General features: G+C 40.1%; 3 protein-coding genes across 3 annotated transcripts; all 3 read left to right on the top strand.

Moving 5' to 3' along the window:
- Positions 1-3,937: 3,937 nt before the first annotated feature.
- LOC140565682 (olfactory receptor 1M1-like) lies at positions 3,938-4,873 on the top strand. Its single transcript, XM_072691726.1, has one exon. It carries the CDS (start codon positions 3,938-3,940, stop codon positions 4,871-4,873), a length of 936 nt encoding a protein of 311 aa, XP_072547827.1.
- Positions 4,874-8,454: 3,581 nt separating this feature from the next.
- On the top strand, positions 8,455-9,396 carry LOC140565585 (olfactory receptor 6E1-like). Its single transcript, XM_072691575.1, has one exon. The coding sequence runs from the start codon at positions 8,455-8,457 to the stop codon at positions 9,394-9,396; it is 942 nt and encodes a 313-aa protein (XP_072547676.1).
- A 3,853-nt stretch (positions 9,397-13,249) lies between these two features.
- LOC140565575 (olfactory receptor 6F1-like) lies at positions 13,250-14,191 on the top strand. Its single transcript, XM_072691559.1, has one exon. It carries the CDS (start codon positions 13,250-13,252, stop codon positions 14,189-14,191), a length of 942 nt encoding a protein of 313 aa, XP_072547660.1.
- Positions 14,192-22,936: the final 8,745 nt, after the last annotated feature.

Here is a 22,936-nt window from a genome sequence, read left to right as displayed (position 1 = left end):
ATATGTTAAAGCAATTAGAAGATATTCAAGATATTGAATACAGATGTTGAATATAAATTAAATAGAGATGTTAAAATGCAAATTAAGATGAAGAATGAGGAACAGAAAGAGAAGGATCATAAAAGACTGCTGAGGAGATGAAGGAAAAATATCAGAAGAGGGAAATAATTTGCTACTACGAGTAAGTAATTTGCTACAAAACTGTAAATGAGCTTACTTTATTACATAAAGAGCAAACAGACAGAACAAAATAAATAATTCTATATAAATTACTGGTTCCCTGTGATGTCCTGTTTCCTGGTCAAGAATGTAGTACAGCTGGTTAATACAAATTTTCATGGTGCTAATGTTTGATTAAACATTATAAAAGTTGCCCTTAAAATATCTTATTAATTCTTGTCATGTCAGCATGATGATGCAAGTTTCCTTTAGTGTAAGGTGATATTGATTAGACAAGTCAAGTTTTGTATTTTGTTTTGAATAGAAAATGGGTGTCCATAATCCAAAACTGTCATCAGCAAATTCAACAGTGTACCACATGTTGATATCAATACATCAATACCTGCAGAAACACATCTGTCTTGATAAAAGCAATAATAATAGATTTCACTTGGTGTTTTTTTGTTTTCCCTGTCTTTGGTTGGATTATGAAAGGAACATCATGAGATCATAGTGGAACATGGGTAATTGCCTTCACAAAAGTATGGTCTGATGTAGACTTACAAACAGGGTGCACATAGGGGGTGCTCATGAACACTTGGGGAAATTTGAATAAACAGGACACCCTACAGCCTTGAACACCTAATCGTGCACATGTAAATGAAAGATGATAGGGTGCAAGTGTGAGTACATTTACATTTTACATTTAAGGCATTTAGCAGATGCTCTTATCCAGAGCGACTTACAAAAGTGCTTTACTATTTACCTAAGAATAATATCAGCTAGTCTGAATAGGCTAAAAATTCAAAGATACATCTAAGTTTAGACACTATTAAACAGAAGTCAGTAAGGAGAACACTCTACTCATATCCGGAGTATCCGACCCTTCCTCTCTAGAGAGGCCACCCAGGTACTCGTTCAGTCTCTCGACACTTGACTTGACAACTGCAACTCTTTTGGCTGGCCTCCTTCTGAGCACCATCAGGGCCCTGCAACTTATCGAGAATGCAGCGGCACGAGTCGTCTTCAACATTTCTAAATTTAGCCATGTCACTCCTCGGCTGCATTCTCTCTTCACTAGCTTCCTGTAGCTGCAGCCCGCATTAGATTCAAAACCTTGATACTGGCCTACAAAGTCAAGACTGGACCAAAAGCCGATCTGCACTAAGAGCCCTTAGAGCTTTAAGTACGGCTCGGCTTGACCAACCATCCCTCAAAATCCACGGAAGACAAGCATGCAGGCTTTTTTCTGTCCTGCACTGAAATGGTGGAACAAGCTTCCCTTGGGTGTCTGAAAATCAGAGTTGCTTACTGTCTTCAAATGCAAGACCCTCCTCTTCTGAGAGTACTTGGATAAATAGTAGAGTGGTCACCTTTTTGACTTGTGTTTAATAGTGTCTAAGATTAGAGGTATCTTTACATTTTTTGCTTATTCAAACTAGCTAGGGTTTTTCTTGGGTAAATAGCAAAGCACTTCTGTAAGTTGCTCTGGAGAAGAGCATCTGCTGAATGCCTTAAATGTAAATGTAATGTAAATGTTGGTTTGTTGTGGTTCATATACTTATATTTAGGTTGATACATTTTACACCTTATCTCCCCATGTCTACACACATGGGAAAAGCTTGTGTGTGTGTGTGTGTGAGTGAGAGAGAGAGAGCTTCTCTTATTCACCAGTGAGCTTCTTAATATTTACTGTGACATATATAATGTGAATTCTAATGCCTTGTTTCCAGAACTGTTGCTGAGCATGAGATATTTTATGGTTGCAATGCCCATCACCAGAGACTCTACTAGACAGAGGAACAATTCTACAATTATGTTTTCAGACATGTGTTGGATGATGATTAAATATTACAACTTGATGCATTGACCTAAAGGAAATACAGGGTCGATTTTTGTGGTTGAAAGAATAATAACTATTGAGAATAATACACCATGTTGATTCAAAATATTTCAAGACAAGCCATCACTGAATTTGTCTTTGGAGGATTTGATACAGTGCAACAACCCCTGTCTGTTGGTGTTGTACTGCTGATCATGTACATTCTTGCCAGCGAGCGACTCTGCCGTTCGGAAAGGGAAAGTTCATTTCTCCACTTTGGTGCAAGGACAGAAAAAAGCCTGGACGCTCGTCTTCCATGGATTTTGAGGGATTGCAAGTCAAGCCGAGCCGTACTTGAAACTCAAAGAGCTCTTGGTGCAGATCGGCTTTTGACCATTGCCATCAAGTATGGAGGGGCTGGCTGGTCCATTCTTGGCTTTGTAGGCCAGAGTCAAGGTTTTGAATTTGATGCAGGTAGCAGCTACAGGAAGCCATTGAAGAGAATGCAGCAGTGGAGAGACATGGCTGAATTTAGAAAAGTTGAAGACGACCCGTGCTGCTGCATTCTGGATAAGTTGCAGGGGTCTGATGGCGCGCAGAGGGAGACCAGCCAGAAGTGAGCTGCAGTAGTCAGGTCTCAAAGTGACGAGAGACTGAACAAGCACCTGGGCAGCCTCTCTAGAGAGGAAGGGTCGAATTTAATGATTACACAGTAATAGCTGCTTTGTCATGCTCACTTGCTGCCAATGTCCAGAGTTCTAGTGTATTGCACAGAGGAGGAACCAAGAAGTAGTGGCTATGTCTGACAGGTGTAGCAGGGACAGAGACAACAGAATGCAACTTAGGGTTATGATGCAGAAGATCAACAGAAAAATGGCTTGAGCTTGTGGACAAGAGGTCCTCATCAGAAGCGACAAGATTAAGATCTGTCACTGAGTGAAGCCAGTTAAGACTTAAAATGCAGGTGTTGGTATGAGAGTACTTGACAGTGCATAGTTGTTTACCACAGAAGGTAAGGGGAGGGGGAGGATATACAGTGAAACGAGGTGTTGGAGTTCAGGGTGTGGTCCATCTCCCTGAATAAAGTTATTAAATAGCTCCACCTATTTGTAACATTTGACAAACTAACAAGATGTTTGAAAATGTAAAAGACGAAAAAAAAAAAACAATGATGGGGATGGCAAAACTTTGAACAAACAGAATCAAACAGATTGTACTACTGAGAATTAATTTGCAGATCTGTAGACCTAGACTTTTTACTGCGGTGGTCTTGCCACACTAACAACCTGGCAATGAAGGCCTATCAGCATCTGTAACACAGATGCATTGTATCCAGGTATCTAGCTATTCAAGCCCTGTCTTATCTTATTGTTTCATGTGACACACAGTCATCAAATCATTTTATTGCAAACTCTACTATTTATGATTATGTCTGACAAATAAAATTTAATACAATTTGTGCTATATAAAGATAACATTGCTACTACTACTACTACTACTACTTCTAATAATAATAATAATAATAATAATAACCAATAAACAGTGAAATGAAACAATTCTGTTTGTTTGTTGTGGTTCATATACTAATATTTAGGTTGAAGCATTTTACACCTTATCTCCCCATGTATACACTATACACATGGGAAGAGCGAGAGATGGAAAGAGAGAGAGAGAGAGCGAGCTTCTCTTATTCACCAATGAGCTTCTTAATATATAAAACCGTGACATATATAATGTGACTCCTAATGCCTTGTTTCCATAACTGTTACTGAGCATGAGATATTTTATGGTTTGCAATGCCCATCACCAGAGACTCTACTAGACAGAGGAACAATTCTGCAATTATGTTTTTAGACATGTGTTGGATAATTATTGAATATTATATCGTGATGCACTGACTTAACAGAGTACATTTTATGTGGTTGAAAGAATAATAACTATTGAGAATAATACACCATGTTGATTCAAAATATTTCAAGTCAAGCCATCACTGAATTTGTCTTTGGAGGATTTGATACAGTGCAACAACCCCTGTCTGTTGGTGTTGTACTGCTGATCATTTACATTCTTGCCATGACTGCTAACACTGCAAATGTGTATTTCATTGTCATGGATAAGCGTTTGCACCAGCCAATGTACCTGTTTATTTGTAATTTAGCCATTGTAGACATAATCTACTGTACAAGTGCATGCCCAACTATGATAGGTATTCTTGTAGTTGGCTATAAAACCATATCCTATGTACCTTGCATTATACAGATGTTTATTTTCCATTTAAGTGGGTTGATGGAAATGCTTGCTATTAGTATAATGGCATTTGACCGATTTGTTGCTATAAGCAGTCCTTTATGGTACCATTCCATTCTGACAAATATCCGTTGTGTTCTGATCATTATTGCACTTTGGTTGGCGGGTTCTGCAATTACAGCTATGCTGCCTGCTACTGTTGTCCCTTTACAGGTTTGTTACTCAACTGTGAAGTACATGTTTTGTGACTATGCAACTGTTACCCGAGCAACTTGTGTCGATCCTGAACCATATTTCAACCAGGTGTCCATTTTAACATCTGTTCTTTGTTTTACAACGTTTGGTTTCATCTGTATGTCCTATCTAAAGATAATTATTGTTGTTGTGGGAATGTCCTCAAGAAGTGACAAGAAAAAAGCATTCAATACCTGTGTTAGTCATTTGATAGTCATAATTTGTTACTATGCACCCACATTTATGCGAATAGTCCTGACCAGGATAGGCTTAGTTTTAACTATGGCGGAACGAAATGGGTTGATGATTGGATCAATTCTTGGACCTTCTTTAATCAATCCTTTTATTTACTGTTTCAGAACCAAGGAGATCAGAAATAAAATATTTAAAATTGTCAAAAGAGATAAATGAACAAAGAACAATATGTTAAAGCAATTAGAATATAGATATTGAATACAGATGTAGATTTTTTTCCCCACTTAAGTAAGTATGCATTGTGCAACTATACAGAAAAATGTGAAAGGCAGCAGAGTACTCCAGGATAATCATAATATTCTATATTAACTAGCAACCCGAGGCTCCTACTAGGCACTTTGATTTTTGATCCCTTACCAACTTTACATATGCATATGGTTAGGTTTTATCACCCATAAAATCATATTATTCTTAAATTTTATTAATTGATCCAACATTTGAAAGGTAATGGAAAATTTCTCTTCAGCCTACAATTTAATGTCCATTAAATGTTTGTCTATGACTATAGAAAATAATTAAAGTCTTATTCTTTTATACTTTTTGGCTAAATGGGTTACCTAAGAACATTGGGTTTACCACCCATTCTTCAAAATAAAATTTATTTCTTAAAACCCACTTGTGAAGTTTTCACAGAAATTCTGATGTACCCTACTATTTATTTATTTGGAATTTGATATAGGACAGAGGACAATGAGTTACAAAATTGAACAGGACAGAGCTGTAAACCACCTTAAAAACACACAATGCATCCGATGTAGTCTTTTTGTCAGAACTTTTCTCAGGAACAAATTTAAGAACATTGTTAAGAAGATATTAGTCAATGGGACCTATTTTACATAAGTGCAGGAGGCTACACAATTGACTTTTTTCAACATTGGGAAAAACTTCTTTATTTAATATCAAAGCATGTTGATGTCAGGCCAAGACATGTATGTAAATTAAGAATAAGGACACTCTGCCACCAGTGCACAGCTGTGCAACAAAATTCAGCCTCTGCATTTGAACACACACACTCAAATTAGTGATAAGGGCAGAAAGAATACATCCCCAAAATGCGTTACCTTATCAACGCATGCTACCATAGTGTATATTTTTATGTACAGCTGCCTAAATGAAACAGTAGGTAGGATATCAGGGTGCTGGCCTACTGTCAGTCACCATATCACTGACACACTGATATATCACTATAACGGGGCACTGGCTTACTGTCAGGTCCTCACTTTAGAAGAAAAAAACCCTCCTTCCAACCTCTTTGTTTTTCCCTCCTTTCTATTTTTTTCTTGATCTATTTCCCATGTATTGTGATGCCCTGTTCTAACTGTTCTCTCCCAGTACTACCAGACCTGCCTTTCTATTACCCTGCTGCTTGCTGCAAAACTGTCCTGCTCTAAATCTTCACATTGATTCATTTATGCCTCACTGCATAGCTGTGCATATGACCGTTTACCGCTGTGGACTTTCACATTTCACTAACAAATACTTAATTTATGGTTAATGTCACATAAGTTACAGCACTTAATTCACTATGTTTTTTTGTCAATTTTTATTTTTGTTGTTTTGTCACTTCTTGTGCTATCCAGTGTCGACCAGAGGAGGACAGGGGGGAATGATGTTTTAAATGATGAACTGTCCACAAACAGCATTCTCACATACATCTTATTATTCAGTAGAATCGGCCTCATCCAATATTGTTACCGTGGCATTAGCATGCTGACTACTAGCATGGCCCAGTTACCTGGTTCATCCAGCCATGCTACTGCAGTGTTAGCATAGCTCAGTTACGAGGCTATTCTAACATCGCTACTGTGGCATTAGCACAACCCCTCTTTCTTAGCTGAAACTAGCATTAACTTTGCAGGGCAAACACTTAAAAGTGAAATGCAGGGTTTCTGTATTGAAAGTTAAAGTTTGACTGTAATGGACTATGTTCATGATTTTATGACTGTATATCATCTTTAATGCCAGGACCATGGCTATAAATATCCTTTAGCATAGTGCTAACTGCTTGCTGATATATTCAAATACACTTGTTTTAGTTGATTATGTTGCATAACAGAACTATAAAAGATCCTCCTTGGCATGGTTTGATATGAGTGTGATATTTATGCATGCAGATTACACAATGCTAACAGATGAATTACACCTTCAGTCAGTTAGCTTCGTTAACCTTAAGGTTGTAGTGCAAGACCTTAGAAAACAAAAAATAAAAAACTGTCACATAATTATTACAAGATGCTGCAACACAGCCCATGGAAAAAGTAAATACATTGTTAAAAAAATAAAGGGAACACTTAAACAACACAGTATAACTCAAATCAAACTTCTGTGAAGTCAAACTGTCCACTTAGGAAGCAATACTGATTGACAGTCAATTTCACATGCTGTTGTGCAAATGGAATAGACAACAGGTGGAAATTATTGGCAATTAGCAAGACAACTCAATAAAGGAGTGGTTCTGCAGGTGGGGACCACAGACCACTTCTCAGTACCTATGCTTTCTGGCAGATGTTTTGATCACTTTTAAATGTTGGTGGTGCTTTCACACTCGTGGTAGCATGAGACGGACTCTACAACCCACACAAGTGGCTCAGGTAGTGCAGCTCATCCAGGATGGCACATCGATGTGAGCTGTGGCAAGAAGGTTTGCTGTGTCTGTCAGCGTAGTGTCCAGAGGCTGGAGGCGCTACCAGGAGACAGGCCAGTACACCAGGAGATGTGGAGGAGGCCATAGGAGAGCAACACCCCAGCAGCAGGACCACTACCTCTGTCTTTGTACAAGGAGGAACAGGAGGAGCACTGCCAGAGCCCTGCAAAATGACCTCCAGCAGGCCACAAATGTGCATGTGTCTGCACAAACGGTTAGAAACCAACTCCATGAGGATGGTATGAGGGCCCGACATCCATTTTTTGAGCAGTGTAGAATCTAGCATTTCAAAGCTTTCAGGAAACCCAACCCTGGCCTTGAGCTCAAAAATGGGGTGTATACAACACCAAAATGTTGTTGTTGTATATTTAAAGCAAAACATTCAATAGAGAAAAGGAAGGAGACTATTTCATTCAAAGTATTTCAATTAAATAAACACTCTGAGCAAAAAGAGTTCGATTTAGTGCTGTCCTGTATACTACAGATTATTTGACTTAAAACTACTTTTTGGTGCTACATGGAGCATTTTAAAATGATTAGCAATAACAGAGAAGAACATTTTATCAGGCAAAAAATAATTAAATATTCAAATGGTTCTGAGATTCAAATGGTTCTGAGTTGTTTTGGTTCTATATAGAACCATTTTCAACATTTAAAAAAAATAAATTGTACTAGCTCCCATGCACGCATCAACTTTGTTGATGGAAGTGTTTTGACTTTACTGTTGTTTTGTGTGAAAGGAGATTGTAGTATGTAGTGATACATGATATGTAGTACAGTATAAAGGAAAAGATAAATGAAAAAGAAATACATTCATAAAAATGCATTGGAATATGCAAGGAATAAAAAATGAATATAATAGTAAAAGTTTCAGCAAGCAAGGGAAATCCTTGGAGAACCTTAGATAAGGTCCATAATTAGCTTGTTGTGATGGGTGTGTTCCAGCAGACAAATTGCAAAAGAGACATTTGAAAAAAAAACAAGGAGCTCACTTGTATAAATACCACACAGAAGTACTTTAAGATTAGTAGACCACAGTGAGATCCAGTGAAGATTACCACTGTAGAGACCAACACATAACCTTCTGAGGACCATGGCTAAAAATGTTTCTAGAAACATTATCACTGAATTTGTTATCACAGGATTTGACACTTTAGAAAAGCCAGTAGTTGTTGGTATTATTATACTTACCGTATACATTCTTGTAATGATTGCTAACCTTGCAAATATATGTTTCATTATTTTTGATAGACGTTTGCACCAGCCAATGTACCTTTTCATTTGCAATTTAGCAATTGTAGACATGCTCTACTGTACAAGTTCATGTCCAACTATGATAGGTGTTCTTATAGTTGGCTATAAAACCATCTCTTATGTACCATGTTTTGTTCAAATGTTTGCTTTTGGTTTAGGCTTTGTGATGGAGCTGTTTACTATTTCTGTCATGGCGTTTGACCGCTTAGTTGCCATTATCAACCCCCTTCGGTACCATTCAGTTCTGACCAATTTCCGCTCTGTTTTGCTCACTTTCTTGCTTTGGATTCTGGGCTCTGCTGCTATGGCCATTGTGCCTGGAACTGTTCTTCCTCTACCATTTTGTTATTCAACTCTGAAGTATGTTTTTTGTGATTATGCAGCTGTTGTCAGGGCAACATGTGTGGATCCAAATCCATATTTTAATTTGATGACAGGTTTAACCTTCATCTTGCTGTTTGGCACATTCAGCTTCATCTGTGTGTCTTATATTAAAATAGTCATCGTTGTTGTCAACATGGACTCAAAGGGCAGCAAGAAGAAAGTGTTTAATACATGCTTTAGTCACCTAATAGTCATAGTCTGCTATTATGTACCCACATTCATACTTGTAGTTGTGACAAGGATAGGGTTAAATTTAACACTGGAAGAACGTCATGGTTTGAGAGTTGGAACAATTCTCGGTCCTTCTTTAGTAAATCCTTTTGTATATTGCTTTAGAACAAAGGAAATCAGAAATAAAATATTGAGAGTTCTGTCAAAAGTTGAACCTGAAAAATGAAGAATATGACAACCTTGAAAAGCTTGGATCATTTAGGCATGACCACCCCAAATGTATTATTTATTTTTGTGGTCTCCGCAGCAAAGCTGCCATTGTCTTTAAAACAGACTATGCTTGCATGTATGTGAATAAAAATATATTTTGTACAGCTCATCTAATTGTCTTGATTGATTATATAAGAATGTTTTCTGGCAAATTTGTGCATGTAAATGTAGGGGTAATTCTTCCTATGAAAGGTGTCATTAAAAGGTCATAAATTTATATAAGCCCTTTATGCATTTAATGAATGTTAGGATCAGATTCATGTTTTATCTTTGCCTTTCCTTTCATTCAATGTGGAGGTTTTCATGTTTTACAGTGAAACTCCCTTCATGTAATCTGCCAAACATGTCCTAGTTTTGCCTCATTTGTACTGCAAAAGTGAATAAATACATGTTTACCTGGCTAAAATCCATCATATTTTAAAGTCCTACATTAAAATATAAAGATAATTCTATTTAAGTGCCCCATCCTTAGAGAGACAACAAGTCCCATATAAAAGAAATCTTTAAGAAAGTCATTAAAAGGTAAATGGTTGCTTTATTTCTTTCCATTCAGCATATTGATCACAAAATATTTGCAGTATTAGCATTCATTTTTCAGCATACAATTTATGGGATTTTTACAGACCATGATGATTGGCTGACCCTTACATGGTGGGGGCCTCTGTCAGCGAAGTTTACTAGGTATGAGCTATACAGACCTCGCATGTGAATTCTGTGTTGCAACTGCATGTGTTTTGCCTGTACTATAGTTTCTTAAATGTGTGCCACACATTTGCTAAACCCATAAATGCGAATAAGGCATGTGAGCCTTCGTTCAGCACTGCAAATTGTTTTTTGTAGCAGCCACAGCCAAACTAGCTTTTTAGGCAGGATCTACAATCAGTTACATGGAATCTTATTGACGTAGCCTCCCCCACCCCACTGGATCAACACCTCAACCTTTAGACAAAAAACTAATGCAAAGATGGCTATTGTCACCACCCGTTTCATTTTTTGTTTGTTTGTTTTGCTTTGTCCCATATCCTACAGTTTCACTAAAGGTGCTAAAATGTTTTAAATTAGTTTTCCTGCTTGTGTACAATCACAAAAAATCCACTTTGTCATGTGTTTTGAACAAAAGCATTTTTGTGAAATTAAATATTGTTGATATATATATGTTATGTATTTGGGCCTGTGGGCTCACTCGCTCACAGCCAGGATTGACTGGCAACCCACGTCTCAGCTAGGCGACCCACGCTCACGGCAGCACACTGCGGTTCCAGGTTTGGTCGGCCTAGCCGTTTTGTTCAGTAGCTGGTCCCCCAGCTCAACCCCCAGCTCCCAGGTTCGTTTTTGGTTTGCCCTCTTGTTTGCCACGTTCATGTTTTTGTTGATCACTGTTGTTCATGGTTTGCTTGTTTTTATACCTCACTTGCCCCCTTTTGTTTATCCCCTTGTGTTAATAAATCTGCTTTCTTTGACTCCATCTCTGCAAGTGTTCATCCCTCTGTGTCTGGCCTAGCATGCAATGACAACCAGAAACGTTTAGAGTTTTCTCCATTCGTGTGTTCATGATTCTATTATTGCAAGGTAACTCCTCAAGAACTTTGTCACTGCTGATCTCCTGGGATTGGTGTATTAAAGAAATAACTTACAATATGCACCACACTGTTGTGTGTTACTGTAGCCTTGTTGAGAGTGTTGATTTAAAGAAAAAGGCCAAACTTCTCCAAGCTAACAGACAGGCTACAGTAACTTAGATAAGCACTATACAATTGCACAATTTTGATCATCAAAAAAGCATCTCGGGATGCACAACACATCAAACCTTGAGGCAGATGGGCTACAACAGCAGTAGGCTGACAAACGTAGATGCTAAGAACTGGACAAACATAGCCTGTTCTAATGATTCTTGGCTTAGAGATGGCAGAGTAAGAATTTGGTGCTAAATGCATGGGCCCCTGGACCCATCATGCCTTGTGTTAACATTCCAGGCTAAGGTGGTATAATGGTGTAGTGGATGTTTTCTTGGCACACTTTGGGCTTGCTAATACCAATCACTGTTTGAATACCACAGCATATAAATATTATTGCTGACCATGTGTATCCCTTCATAGCCATGTTGTAACAGCAATTTCAAAGCAAATCATTGTCTCAAACTGGCTATAGAAACATGACAATAAGTTCAATGTTCTTCAGCTTTTCCAGTCAGTGGATCCAAAGCTGTTTAAGAGCAAAACAGTAATAGCACAGTGTTCCTAATAATGTGAGTAATAGTTTAATTGTAAGGTTACTTGATTTACTTCTTAAAGTTCCATTCTCACAGCCTCCATAACTATCTGGTTTGGTTCCTCCACCTCACAAGAAAGAGCCAAACTCCAGCGCATCATCAGGACAGCAGAGAGGATCATTGGATGTAACCTGCTATCACTTCAGCAGATCTACACCAGCAGGGTGAGGAAGCGGGCTGGCAAGATTACATCTGACCCCTCACATCCTGGACACCTCCTCTTCCAGACACTCCCCTCTGGTAGAAGACTGCGGTCCATCAAAACCAGCACAACACGTCATGCTAACAGCTTCTTCCCCAGAGCTGTAGCGCTCCTCAACCACAGTGGACACCTCCCACTGTAAACCTCAAAACGTACAACTGAACTGTACCAAACCGGACTGAACAGCTATTTGCACTCTGACGTTTTGCACTATGACTATTTGCACACTGTACAGATGTTCTCTTTCTGTAGATAGCAGCTCTTTATTACCTTTGGTACTTCACTTTTTTTATTTATCCCCTACCCTATTTATTGTTTAGTGTCATTTTCCTTTAGTTTAAGACTGTGTTCTGTGTTTTTTGTTACTTGTCATACATGTTGCTCTCACCAAGACAAATTCCTTGTATGTGTAACATACTTAATGAAATAAAGAGATTCTGATTCTGATTCTGATTCTGAATTCTGATCATTATTTTTATTATTATTATTATTAGTAGTAGTAGTAGTAGTAGTAGTAGTAGGGATAGCAGTAGTTGTAGTAATGATATGTTTGAGGATTTGTGTATTTATTGACACAAAGCTGCTGTTAAACAATATGTGGGCACCCAGATACACTGCAGCCAGTGCTGATCCAGTAATCCCTTACTGGCCTAGTTTAATTTCATTATTTTATTGGCTATAATTAATCATTTATAAAATATACATATTGTTGATTTTTAATTAAATGTGGACTCTTTGCAAATTTTTTTTGCACATGAATTGCACATTGGTTTTTGCACAGACCTATTATTTATTTTAGAACAATAGCTGTTAGAGTACTGCACTAACCTGTGCTGCACTCTACTGTTTGAACACAGTAGGCACAGTTTATTTCTCAACCCTACTGTCCCACTACTGTCTCAGTTTTATTTATTTACACTTTCTAGTGTGCACTCTGTGTCTTGTCTGCACTGTCTGCATTGTGTGGTACTGTCTGTCTACACTTGTTCTGTGTTGCACTTGTGTTTCTGTCTGCACTGTGTTGTACCATGGTCCTGGACGATCATTTGATTTCACTGTGTACTCTGTATATAGAATATAAAACCTCTTGACTTGACTTAAGGTAATTAGTTATCCTGTTAACACTCTGACGAATGTAGGATTTATAAATCATCCACACCACATAACACATTCTGTGGTGCATAGGGAATAGTGTTCACATGATCATCCAGCATGTTGAAACCTACTGAACAATATAAATAGTGTGCAACAGCCGTCTTTGAGATCAGTTTCAACACTTGGTCGATGTGATTACCTTCACTGGGTAAAACAGGAACTGTGTTGCAATAAGGCTAGGACATGTCACAGAATGTTACAAGAAAATCAATAACAGAATTTGTTATTACAGGTTTTGACACTTTTGAAAGACCACTGGCTGTTGGTATTGTTATACTTGTGGTATACATGCTTGTTATGTTGGCTAACTTGACAAACATATGCTTCATTATGTTGGACAAACGTTTGCATCAGCCTATGTATCTTTTTATCTGCAATTTGGCTGTTGTAGACATGCTCTACTGTACAAGTTCATGTCCAACTATAATAAGTGTCCTTGTAGTTGGCTATAAAACTATATCCTATGGATCTTGCATTCTTCAGATGTTTGTTTTTGGTTTAGGCTTTGTGATGGAGCTGTTTACTATTTCTGCCATGGCATTTGACCGTTTAATTGCTATAGTTAACCCACTTCGCTATCATTCAATTCTAACAAATTTCCGGTCTATTCTACTCAGTTTCTTGCTTTGGATTCTTGGCTCTGCTACTATGGCAGTTGTGCCTGGAACTGTTCTTCCGCTACCATTTTGTTACTCAACTCTGAAATTCATGTTTTGTGATTATGGATCTGTTATCAGAGCAACCTGTGTTGATCCAAATCCATATTTTGACTTGATGTCAGTTATAACCTCTTTTATACTTTTTGGAACATTTGGGTTTATCTGTGCAACTTATATTAAGATTGTAAGTGTTGTTATTAAAATGTCCTCAAAAGGCAGCAAGAAAAAAATGTTTAACACCTGCTTTAGTCATTTGATAGTAGTAGTCTGCTATTATGCCCCTTCCTTCATAATAACTGTTCTCACAAGAATAGGTATAGTTTTGACATTGGAGGAAAGACATGGTTTAAGACTTGGGACAATTCTTGGCCCTTCTTTAGTGAATCCTTTCATTTACTGTTTTAGAACCAAAGAGATCAGAAACAGACTGTTGGGAGTGTTACCAAAAGTTGATCCAGTAACGTAAAATGTATATGATTATGTGGATATTGTTGAAGTGGTTGTATTTGCTCTTTCTTCTATTAAGTGGAATACACACATTTGACAGCATACAAACAGAAAATAGGATAAATGGTGTGCGTTAGAAACCATTGCTAGTTGAAGCTGGTAGAATTCTTATTGTTTAATTGTTTTTTTATTTAATTAATTTAATCATTCAACTATGACTATAAACAATGGAATTTAAAATGTAGACTGAGTGAAAGTTTTCTGGTCAGCTTGCAATAGCCAGATGTTTTTGATGCACAAAACCTAACAAAATGCTTTTAGATGCAAGTTTTGACATTTGCATCTACATTAAATAAAAACCTCAAATATATGTGATCATATAAATAGAGTAAGTATTGATAATTTATCTTTTTTGTTTAGTTTAGGCCTAAATATGTATATTAGATCTTAAACAAAATGATTGTTTGTAACCAATGCTCACAACTGAAGTAACACTGTTATCTTTCCTATTGAGTTTATTTGTTATATCTTAGTACAATTTAATATTTATATTAACATTACCCAGTTTGATCATTTTCTAAAAGGCTAAAAAACAAAAATCATCCAATTATACAATCATTCTAATTGGACCTTGGCTTAAATTCAAATTTATAGATAGACATACACTTTAAAAATAAAAGGAGCTAACAAAGTTCTTTCTGCAATGCCATTAAATAATAAACGTTTGGTTCAGTAAAGAAATATATTTTGTCCCTTTATGTGTGAGAGTAAAAAATCTTTTCAATGCAGAACATTTCCTCAATGCAACATTTCCTTATGAACTTAAAGGTTCTTCTTCAGTGGCATTGCTCAAATAACCCTTTGTAGCAGCTTTATTTTTAAAATTGTAATCATAATGCTGTGTAAAAGACTGTTGCTTGTTGTCATCATAACACCACTGTTTACACTATTCACTATGGCTTGGCTTTTTTTTTTTTTTGAAGCAACCTCTCCCTTGTGCCACCATTATATGCCTTAGCAAAGCCTCTGGTAACTGCAGACATTAAGAATGACCATTATTTAATTAATGGACCATACACTTGGCTCAGCATGTAAACACCTTCGAACACAATTTATACTATGTTTCCAGCTCTTATACCCTTCATTAAGGGCATATGTGAAACAGTTCCCAATATTATTTATTGGAAAATAAACCATCACTTATACACTGATCAACTACAACATTAAAAACACCTGCCTACTATTGTGTAGGTTGCACTTTTGTCTCTAAAACAGACATAGCCAGCATAACACTTCAACACTTTCACACCATTCATGCATCAGTGAGCCTTGGATATGATAGGTGTGGGGTTTGGACTCAAGTGCAGTTGATTTATTTATTTAAATGATACTATTATTTTATGGTGCATGTAACAGATGGTGAAGTCCTTAAGTTAACACCAGGAGTGGTGTGTATTCAAACAAAGGACAGGCTAAACCTTTTTCAACTCAAACTAAAGTTCTTTGCTCCAGCTCCACCAGCTTTCCTACTCTGCTGACCAGGCCCCCTGCTGGTGGCTGACGGTACATGCTGCTTGATTACAGAACCCCCTCCCCCACTAGGGGCAGCCCCTAATGCCCCCAAACCAGCTGCAAAAGCATGTTGTGAGCATACTCCGCCCAGGGCAGTTGATCCACCCAAGAGGCTGGGTTCCCTGTGGTCAAGCAGCGGAGCATCTGGGCATGGTCGTGGTTGGTTCGTTCAGCCTGCCCATTCGATTCAGGGTGGAAACCTGAAGTAAGCCTGACTGTGGCACCCATCAACCGGTAGAAGGCCCTCCAAAACCGGCTGGCGAATTGGGGTCCCCGATCCGACACTAGGTCACAAGGCATTCCATGCACTCTCATCACATGCTGCAACAGCAGTTCTGCTGTCTCTTGGGCCGAAGGGAGTTTGGGCAATGCCACAAACTTGTATGCCTTGCAAAAATGATCCACAACCACCATTATAACCATGTTGCCTTTGGATGGTGGAAGACCCATCACAAAGTCCATGGGACCACGGATGAGCCGGAGTCGGCAATGGGTGTAGAAGGCCAGGTGGTCAGGACCGAAGTGCCTTGTTTTTAGTACATACTTCACAAGAGGCAACATAGGCATGTGTGTCCTTTTGTCATGTGTGTCTATTCCTGGCCACCTGAAGAGTCGCAGAAGGAACTTGTAATGGTCACTTTAAGGTGGGGTACATTCTGCATGTGCATGGGAGAGCCAGAGCGAATGATGGAGAGTGTGGAGGAAAACGCAGGAGAATGTGTGCGTATGGTGAACTGTGCTGGGTTGTAGCCTGGGTTCTCCAGCTGTTGTTGTCTGGGAAGTTGTGACGAGCGAAGTCGAGGTGCTCTCATTGCTCATTAAAACTAACTCTACAACCCCTGCACGACGTGTTCCCTGTGTGTCTCTGAATGGAGCTAAGTATTCACCTCTCCACGAGAGCACCCACCTAACACCATACTTCCAGTCGTTACAAACTCCAATGTTCGGTCCGCACCTGGGTGGCCAGAAAATGGGGATGAATACCCCCATTGCATTAACGCCTGTCGAACTGTGGAGGGCACATATTGCCAACCAGGAGGACCACCCCCGGGGTCGGGCTCCCGTTAAAAGGCTTGTGCTATGTCCTCCTCGATGCCCCAGCGGAGGAAAGCAACTATCTGAGAGGCAGGGAGGATTGGTTCTGGCTCTGGATTGGATCCCCGGGGTTCCCACTGCTGGGATAAGGCATCTGGCTTGGTGTTCTTTGAACCCAGCCTATAGGAGAGCGTAAAATAGAAGCAACCAAAATACAGTGCCCATCGGGCTTGCAGAGGGTTCAGGTGTTTAGCCTGCTGTATATAAGCAGGTTTTTGTGGTCTGTCCAAACAATAAACAGATTTGGCTCCCTCAAGCCAGTGCCTCCATTCATCCAGGGTCAACTTTACTGCAAGGAACTCCATGTCTCCAATGGGATAGTTGCATTCCGCCAGGGTAAGCCTGTGCAAGACAGTGCAGAAAGAAACACAAGTGCAGACAGACAGTACAACACAATTCAAATGGAGTTTCTTAGCTGGCCCCTGGTGTTGGGACAGTACTGCACCTACGCCTACATCCAAGGCGTCTACCTCGACGACAAACGGCTCATTGGGGTCCGGCGGCTGTAAAACAGGAGGTGAGGTCAGCTTCACTTTAATCTCTTCAAAGGCCTTTTGTGCCTCCATGGACCAATGAAAGGGGCCTGGGGTATTTCGAGTCAGTGCAGTGAGAAGAGCTGCCACTATACTGAAATTACGCACAAATCTTATGCCTGAATCTTGGCTGGATCCATGCGAAGGGTGCCTTTGGAGGTTATAAACCCCAAGAATGACACAGTCTGTGTGGAACACCGACTTCTCCAACTTGATGAAAAGATGGTTCTTCAGGAGCAGTTGGAGGACTCGTCTGACATGTCCCACGTGTTCCTCCAGACACTGGTTGTATATTAATATGACGTGGAAGTAAACAAATACGAAGTGGTCAAAGGCTTCCCGTAACACGTCATTGAGATGCTGGGACATTTATAAGGCCAATAGGCATGATGCGATAATCATAATGCCCTGTAGGGGTGATGAAAGCAGTTTTTCACTCGTCCCCCTGTCGTATGTGGACCAGGTTGTAAGCACTGCGTAGGTCCAGTTATTATGCCTGCTATCAAAAGCAGTTGACATTGGGGGGGGGGGTGGGGGGGGGGGGGTGGGGGGGGGGGTAGTGGTATTTCACTGTGATCACATTTAGGCCTTGGTAATCAATACAGGGGCGGAGTCCGCCATCTTTCTTCACCACAACGAAGAAACCAGCCCCAGCCGGGGATGAGGACGGACTCCAACGGACTCCAACGTCTCCTTAATGTAGTCCATGGCAGCTCGTTCCAGAGGAAAAAGTGCAAACAGGCCCTTGGGGAAGACGTCCCCGGTAGGAGGCCTATGGCACAATCATAAGGCCTATGGGGGGGGTAGGATTTGCAATTCCTCCTTACAGGACACAGCACAGAGATCCCAGTACACCTCAAGAATCCTGTCCAGATGAGGAATGGGTGATTCTGGCTTAGGGTCTCTCTGTGAGGGCACCTCCTTATGTCCCAGACAGGCTCCCTGACAATATGGTTCCCAAGCATAGATCATGTGGGTTGCCCAATCTATTCGAGGGTTGTGGAGCTCCAACCAGGGGTAACCCAGCACCAACTGCAGATTGGGTGCCCGAGTCAGGTACAATTCCACCTGCTCAGTGTGCGCCCCAATCTGTAGTGTTATTGTTTGGGTGCGATGGGTCATGGGACCAGAGCCCACAATCCTTCCATCTATGACATGGACAGGTAGTGGGTGTTCCAGAGGGTCCACAGGAAGGCCAAGACTAGCTGTCCACAAAATTGCCCGCAGCCCCGGAATCCACCAAGGCTGTCAGTGATTTATGTTGGGAGGTCCAAGCTAGAGTAAGGGATGTGTAGTCCTGGGATGAGGGATACCTCATGGTCTAAGGCCGAGCCCCCCGATCGGGTTAGATCCTCCCGTTTTCCCGACTTTCGAAGGACTGTCTGAGACCTGTCCCCCGAGACGGGTGGTAGATGGTCAGGTAATTGGGCACCTCCCAGTTGCATATGCTCAGGAGCCTCCCATGGGGGGGGGGGGGTGGGGGGGGGTTGGTGCCCAAAACCTGAAGCACAAGGGTTACATGCCCGTTCTCTGGCCCTCTGACGTATGCGATTGTCCAGGCGAATGCACACGTCGTAGAGATCTGTGAGAATAGAGGGCAGATCATGAGTGGCCAGCTTGTCCTTCATCCTACCATTGAGACCTCGCAGAAAAATTGCCCTCAAGGCCTCTTTACCCCAAGCACTCTCAGCAAAAGTCAATGGTGTATTCTGCTACAGAGCATGCACCCTGGGTGAGTTCTAGCAGCCATGGGCCAACGTCTCTGCCCTCTAACGGCTGGTAAAACGTCTGACGCAACGTCTTCATAAACGCCTGAGTAGTGAGGCAGTCAGGGTAGTTCTGCTCCCACAGGGCCATGCCCCATGCTAGAGCTCGGTCTGTGAGCAGAGAGAGACCATGTAGGCCACTTTGGAGCGCACTGTGGGGAACCAGGAGGGTTGCTGCATTTGTCTGATTCCCCAGTGTAACGCTCAGGTGTAACCAAGTGGGCCTCGTGTCCAACCGTGGCTACTTCAGGAGAGGGGAGTGGGTCTGGCTGTATAGTCATCTCATTATGTGCCGGTGTGGCCTCAGCCTGAACTGTAACCGGCTGGCTACATGCTCCGTGATCACCAATAGTAGTTGCTCATGGCAGCCAATGATGATGCAAAGCCTCCTTAATCGGCACCAACTCTGCTGAGTCCATTGTTGGTTGCACCTTTCTGTTACGGTGTGGGGTTTGGACTCAAGTGCATTTGATTTATTTATTTAAATGATACTACCTGGTGCAAGATTGGTGCTTGGTGAGACTGTGGCGGGGCTTGAACTCCCAACCCTGGAAATGAGAGCCTAGTGCGTTTCCACTGCACCACCACAGCTCTGAGAGCTCTGAGAGCTCTGAGAGATGGCAGTATTAAAACTGTTTAAAAGCTATATGGAAAAAGGGCTGGAAAACAAAGAAAGGAAACACCTGGAGTGGTATGTATTCAAACAAAGGACAGGCTAAACCCTTTTCAACTCAAACTAAAACTTTTTTTCTAGTTTGTTTTACTTTTTGCCACTGATTACAACAAACCCTTTTTTCAGCTGTTCACAACGTAAACTCTCTTTTTTTAACTTTTTTTAGCTTTTCTTTACTGTTCACAACTTAGAACCACTGTTACCATTCGCTCCTATACAAAGGTGCGACGGGGAATTGTGTTTGGCTGGGTGTATTTATACTCTGCCACAGAGGTGGGTCTGGTCAGCATTGCTTACTGCTTGGGCTTCTGGGGCTTGGAGTTCTTTGCTCCAGCTCCACCAGCTTTCCTACTGTGCTGGCTAGGCCCCCTGCTGGTGGCTGACTGTACATGCTGCCTGCTTACAGGATACCTATGACCCTGTACCCAGTTCACAGGTTGTCCTTCCTTGGACCCACTTTGGTGCTTATCGACCACTGCATACTGGGAGCACCCCACAAGAACTGCCTGACATTTTGGAGATGTTCTGATCCAGTCGTCTAGCCATCACAGTTTGAGTCTTATGAAAGTGTCTCCTTCAAAAACTGACTGTCCTCTTACTGCCTAATATTGCCACCCCTTGACATCTGCCATTGGAACCAGATAATCAATGTTATTTCCTTGACATCACTGGTTCTTTTTTATGGCTGCTCATAGATAATAGAGATAATATAGATACTTATTTTATACATTTTTAGATATTTATTATTAGATATGTTTAATTTGAATATAATGACTGAGCGTTTTCCCTACTTTCACAAAACTGAACAATGCACCATATGACTGAAACCAGATTGCTCAGTCTGACCATATCTCACCACAGTCAAAGCATTAGTTTATAAACTAGGAGGTGCTTCAAAGAAAGGTTCACTAAGATATGTTCATATATCTACTAAGATAAATTCATTGCAAAGTTAGTTTTAATTTCTGTACGGCCAAGAAGCAAAAACAAAAAGCATGTAGTTTCTGTATTACTCCCTCTGTGTTGGTGTGTGGCAGAAAAAGAAGGGTCACATAAGCAATTGTCAAACAAAGGACAGGTATCAAATCATTTTGCTGTTGCCTGGCATACCTGGTCACTCCCACAAACCACATTCTTCCAGCTGTAATCTTTGTTAAACAACACTCCCACCCTCTGCACTCTTGAAGAGCCTAAATCGACAGTAGTCACTTGAAGCTATCTGAAGTTTGGTAAATATTGCAAATACTGAAAATAAAAATAAAAACATATATAAAATGTATTTATTTGGTGTGAACTTAATATTAAATTACCTTGATAAATAAATGTATTACAAATGTAATTATTACTACTGGAGGCAGTTACATTAGTATACCATGTTACTGATATCTCTGATAGTGTAATGTGCCAAACAAGGCCAAAACTTACAGTGTTGAGATGAAAGTGTGGCTTTAATAAAAACGTTGTATTTTAAAGTTGAAGTAAAAAGTTGGGCTTAAGTACTACACTGTTCAGAGGTAGAACAAGTGTTATGGATCAGAAGTCAGGTGACTGAGAGCATGGATGGCCAGTTGCAGTCATATGATCACTGCTAGTGTCTCCCAGAGAATTATGGGAAATGGAGTTCAGAACCACCAAGGTGGATTCATGACAGATAGGGAAGTTTCTGTGCTTCCAGTGAGAAAAAACAAACAATATCTAATAAAATAATCTGGGTGGTCAGAACAAAGCATGAAAAATATATTCTTAACTGTGACATCCTGGTGATATTGTGTCATTGCAGCGTTTTTATGGTTTGGCAAAATGAGTAACTTGAAACAAGAAAACCCAAACATTTGTAAATGTCTGCATTCACGATGTGGACTAAATAAGGTCCTTAACTAATTTATTTATTAAATTTTACCAAACTAAACTAAACTCTCACTTGACATTCACATGATTGCATGTGGCTTAATCTTGCATTTTTACTGAGGTGTTACATCACTGTGCAGTATGCATTGCCTGAAAACTGTACTATGCACATTTAGGGACAGTTTTTGGTCCCTTTACATAAGTCTCTTGATACAACTGATAATATTAGATTATTGTGTAGTTTGTCATGTATTGTACGGATTTACTTGATATCTGGAGACCAATCTTTAAATATTTGGACAATATATTCAAGTCAAGTCGAGGCTCTATTGTCATTTCAACTAGCAGCAACCATGTGCAATATGATGGCTTGTTGGAAAAGTCTTGTTTTGTTTGACTGATGGCAGAAGGGAGAACAGTTTGTGTGGTGGGTGGGGGAGGGGTTATCCACAATCCCGGTTGCTTTTGCAGATGCATCAGGTGTAAATGTAGAAAATGGTGAGGATAGGTGGAGGGAGAAGGGTCTTTCTCAGCTTCCAGAGAAAGTAGAGATGCTGCTGGGCTTTCTTGGCTGTAGAGCTGGTGTTCAGGATACAGGGACGAAATGCAAATTATTACAGGGGGACCAGTGAAGAGGGCAGTTCACACAGGTCTGCATTATATTGGAAAGTTCAGACTTTCAGCTGTAATTTGGGGGTCTTTCATCCAAATCAGAGAAAATGTGAAAGAATAACAATCATTTGCCAACAACTAGTAGGCGTAACCCAGCACTCTTATCAACATGAACCAAAGTAAAGGTTGAATGGACAACTGCTTGCTTAGTCTGAATAACTTTCAAATAGTAATCCAGCAAGAGAAACTACCAACAACTACTTTTTTATTCAACCCCCCAACATTATAATTTGATTAGTATTTTTAAATGGTTTCTTAATTTTAACAGTATCTCAGTTAATGCAGGTAGACTGGACAAATTCAGGGGAATACTCCATAGCAATGGCAGACAAAATGACCTTTAGGCAATTGTTTGCTTTGTCCCATATTATACAGTTGAAAAACTTTTACACTAAATTCCTACTGCAATGAGATAATGGACCTTGACTTTATTATAACATGTCAATAGATTCTACTTAGTAATTTCTATAGGGGATGTTTTCTTGGCACACTTTGGGCCTTTTAAAACCAATCACTGATTGAATGTCACCTCCTACAAGTATAATTGCTGATCATGTGTAACCCTTGCCATGTTGTAACAGCAATTTCCAGCACAATGATGCACC

The sequence above is a fragment of the Salminus brasiliensis genome, chromosome 11, assembly GCF_030463535.1.
Source record: "Salminus brasiliensis chromosome 11, fSalBra1.hap2, whole genome shotgun sequence".
NCBI lineage: Eukaryota > Metazoa > Chordata > Actinopteri > Characiformes > Bryconidae > Salminus > Salminus brasiliensis.
This window is presented reverse-complemented; position numbering and strand designations above follow the sequence as displayed.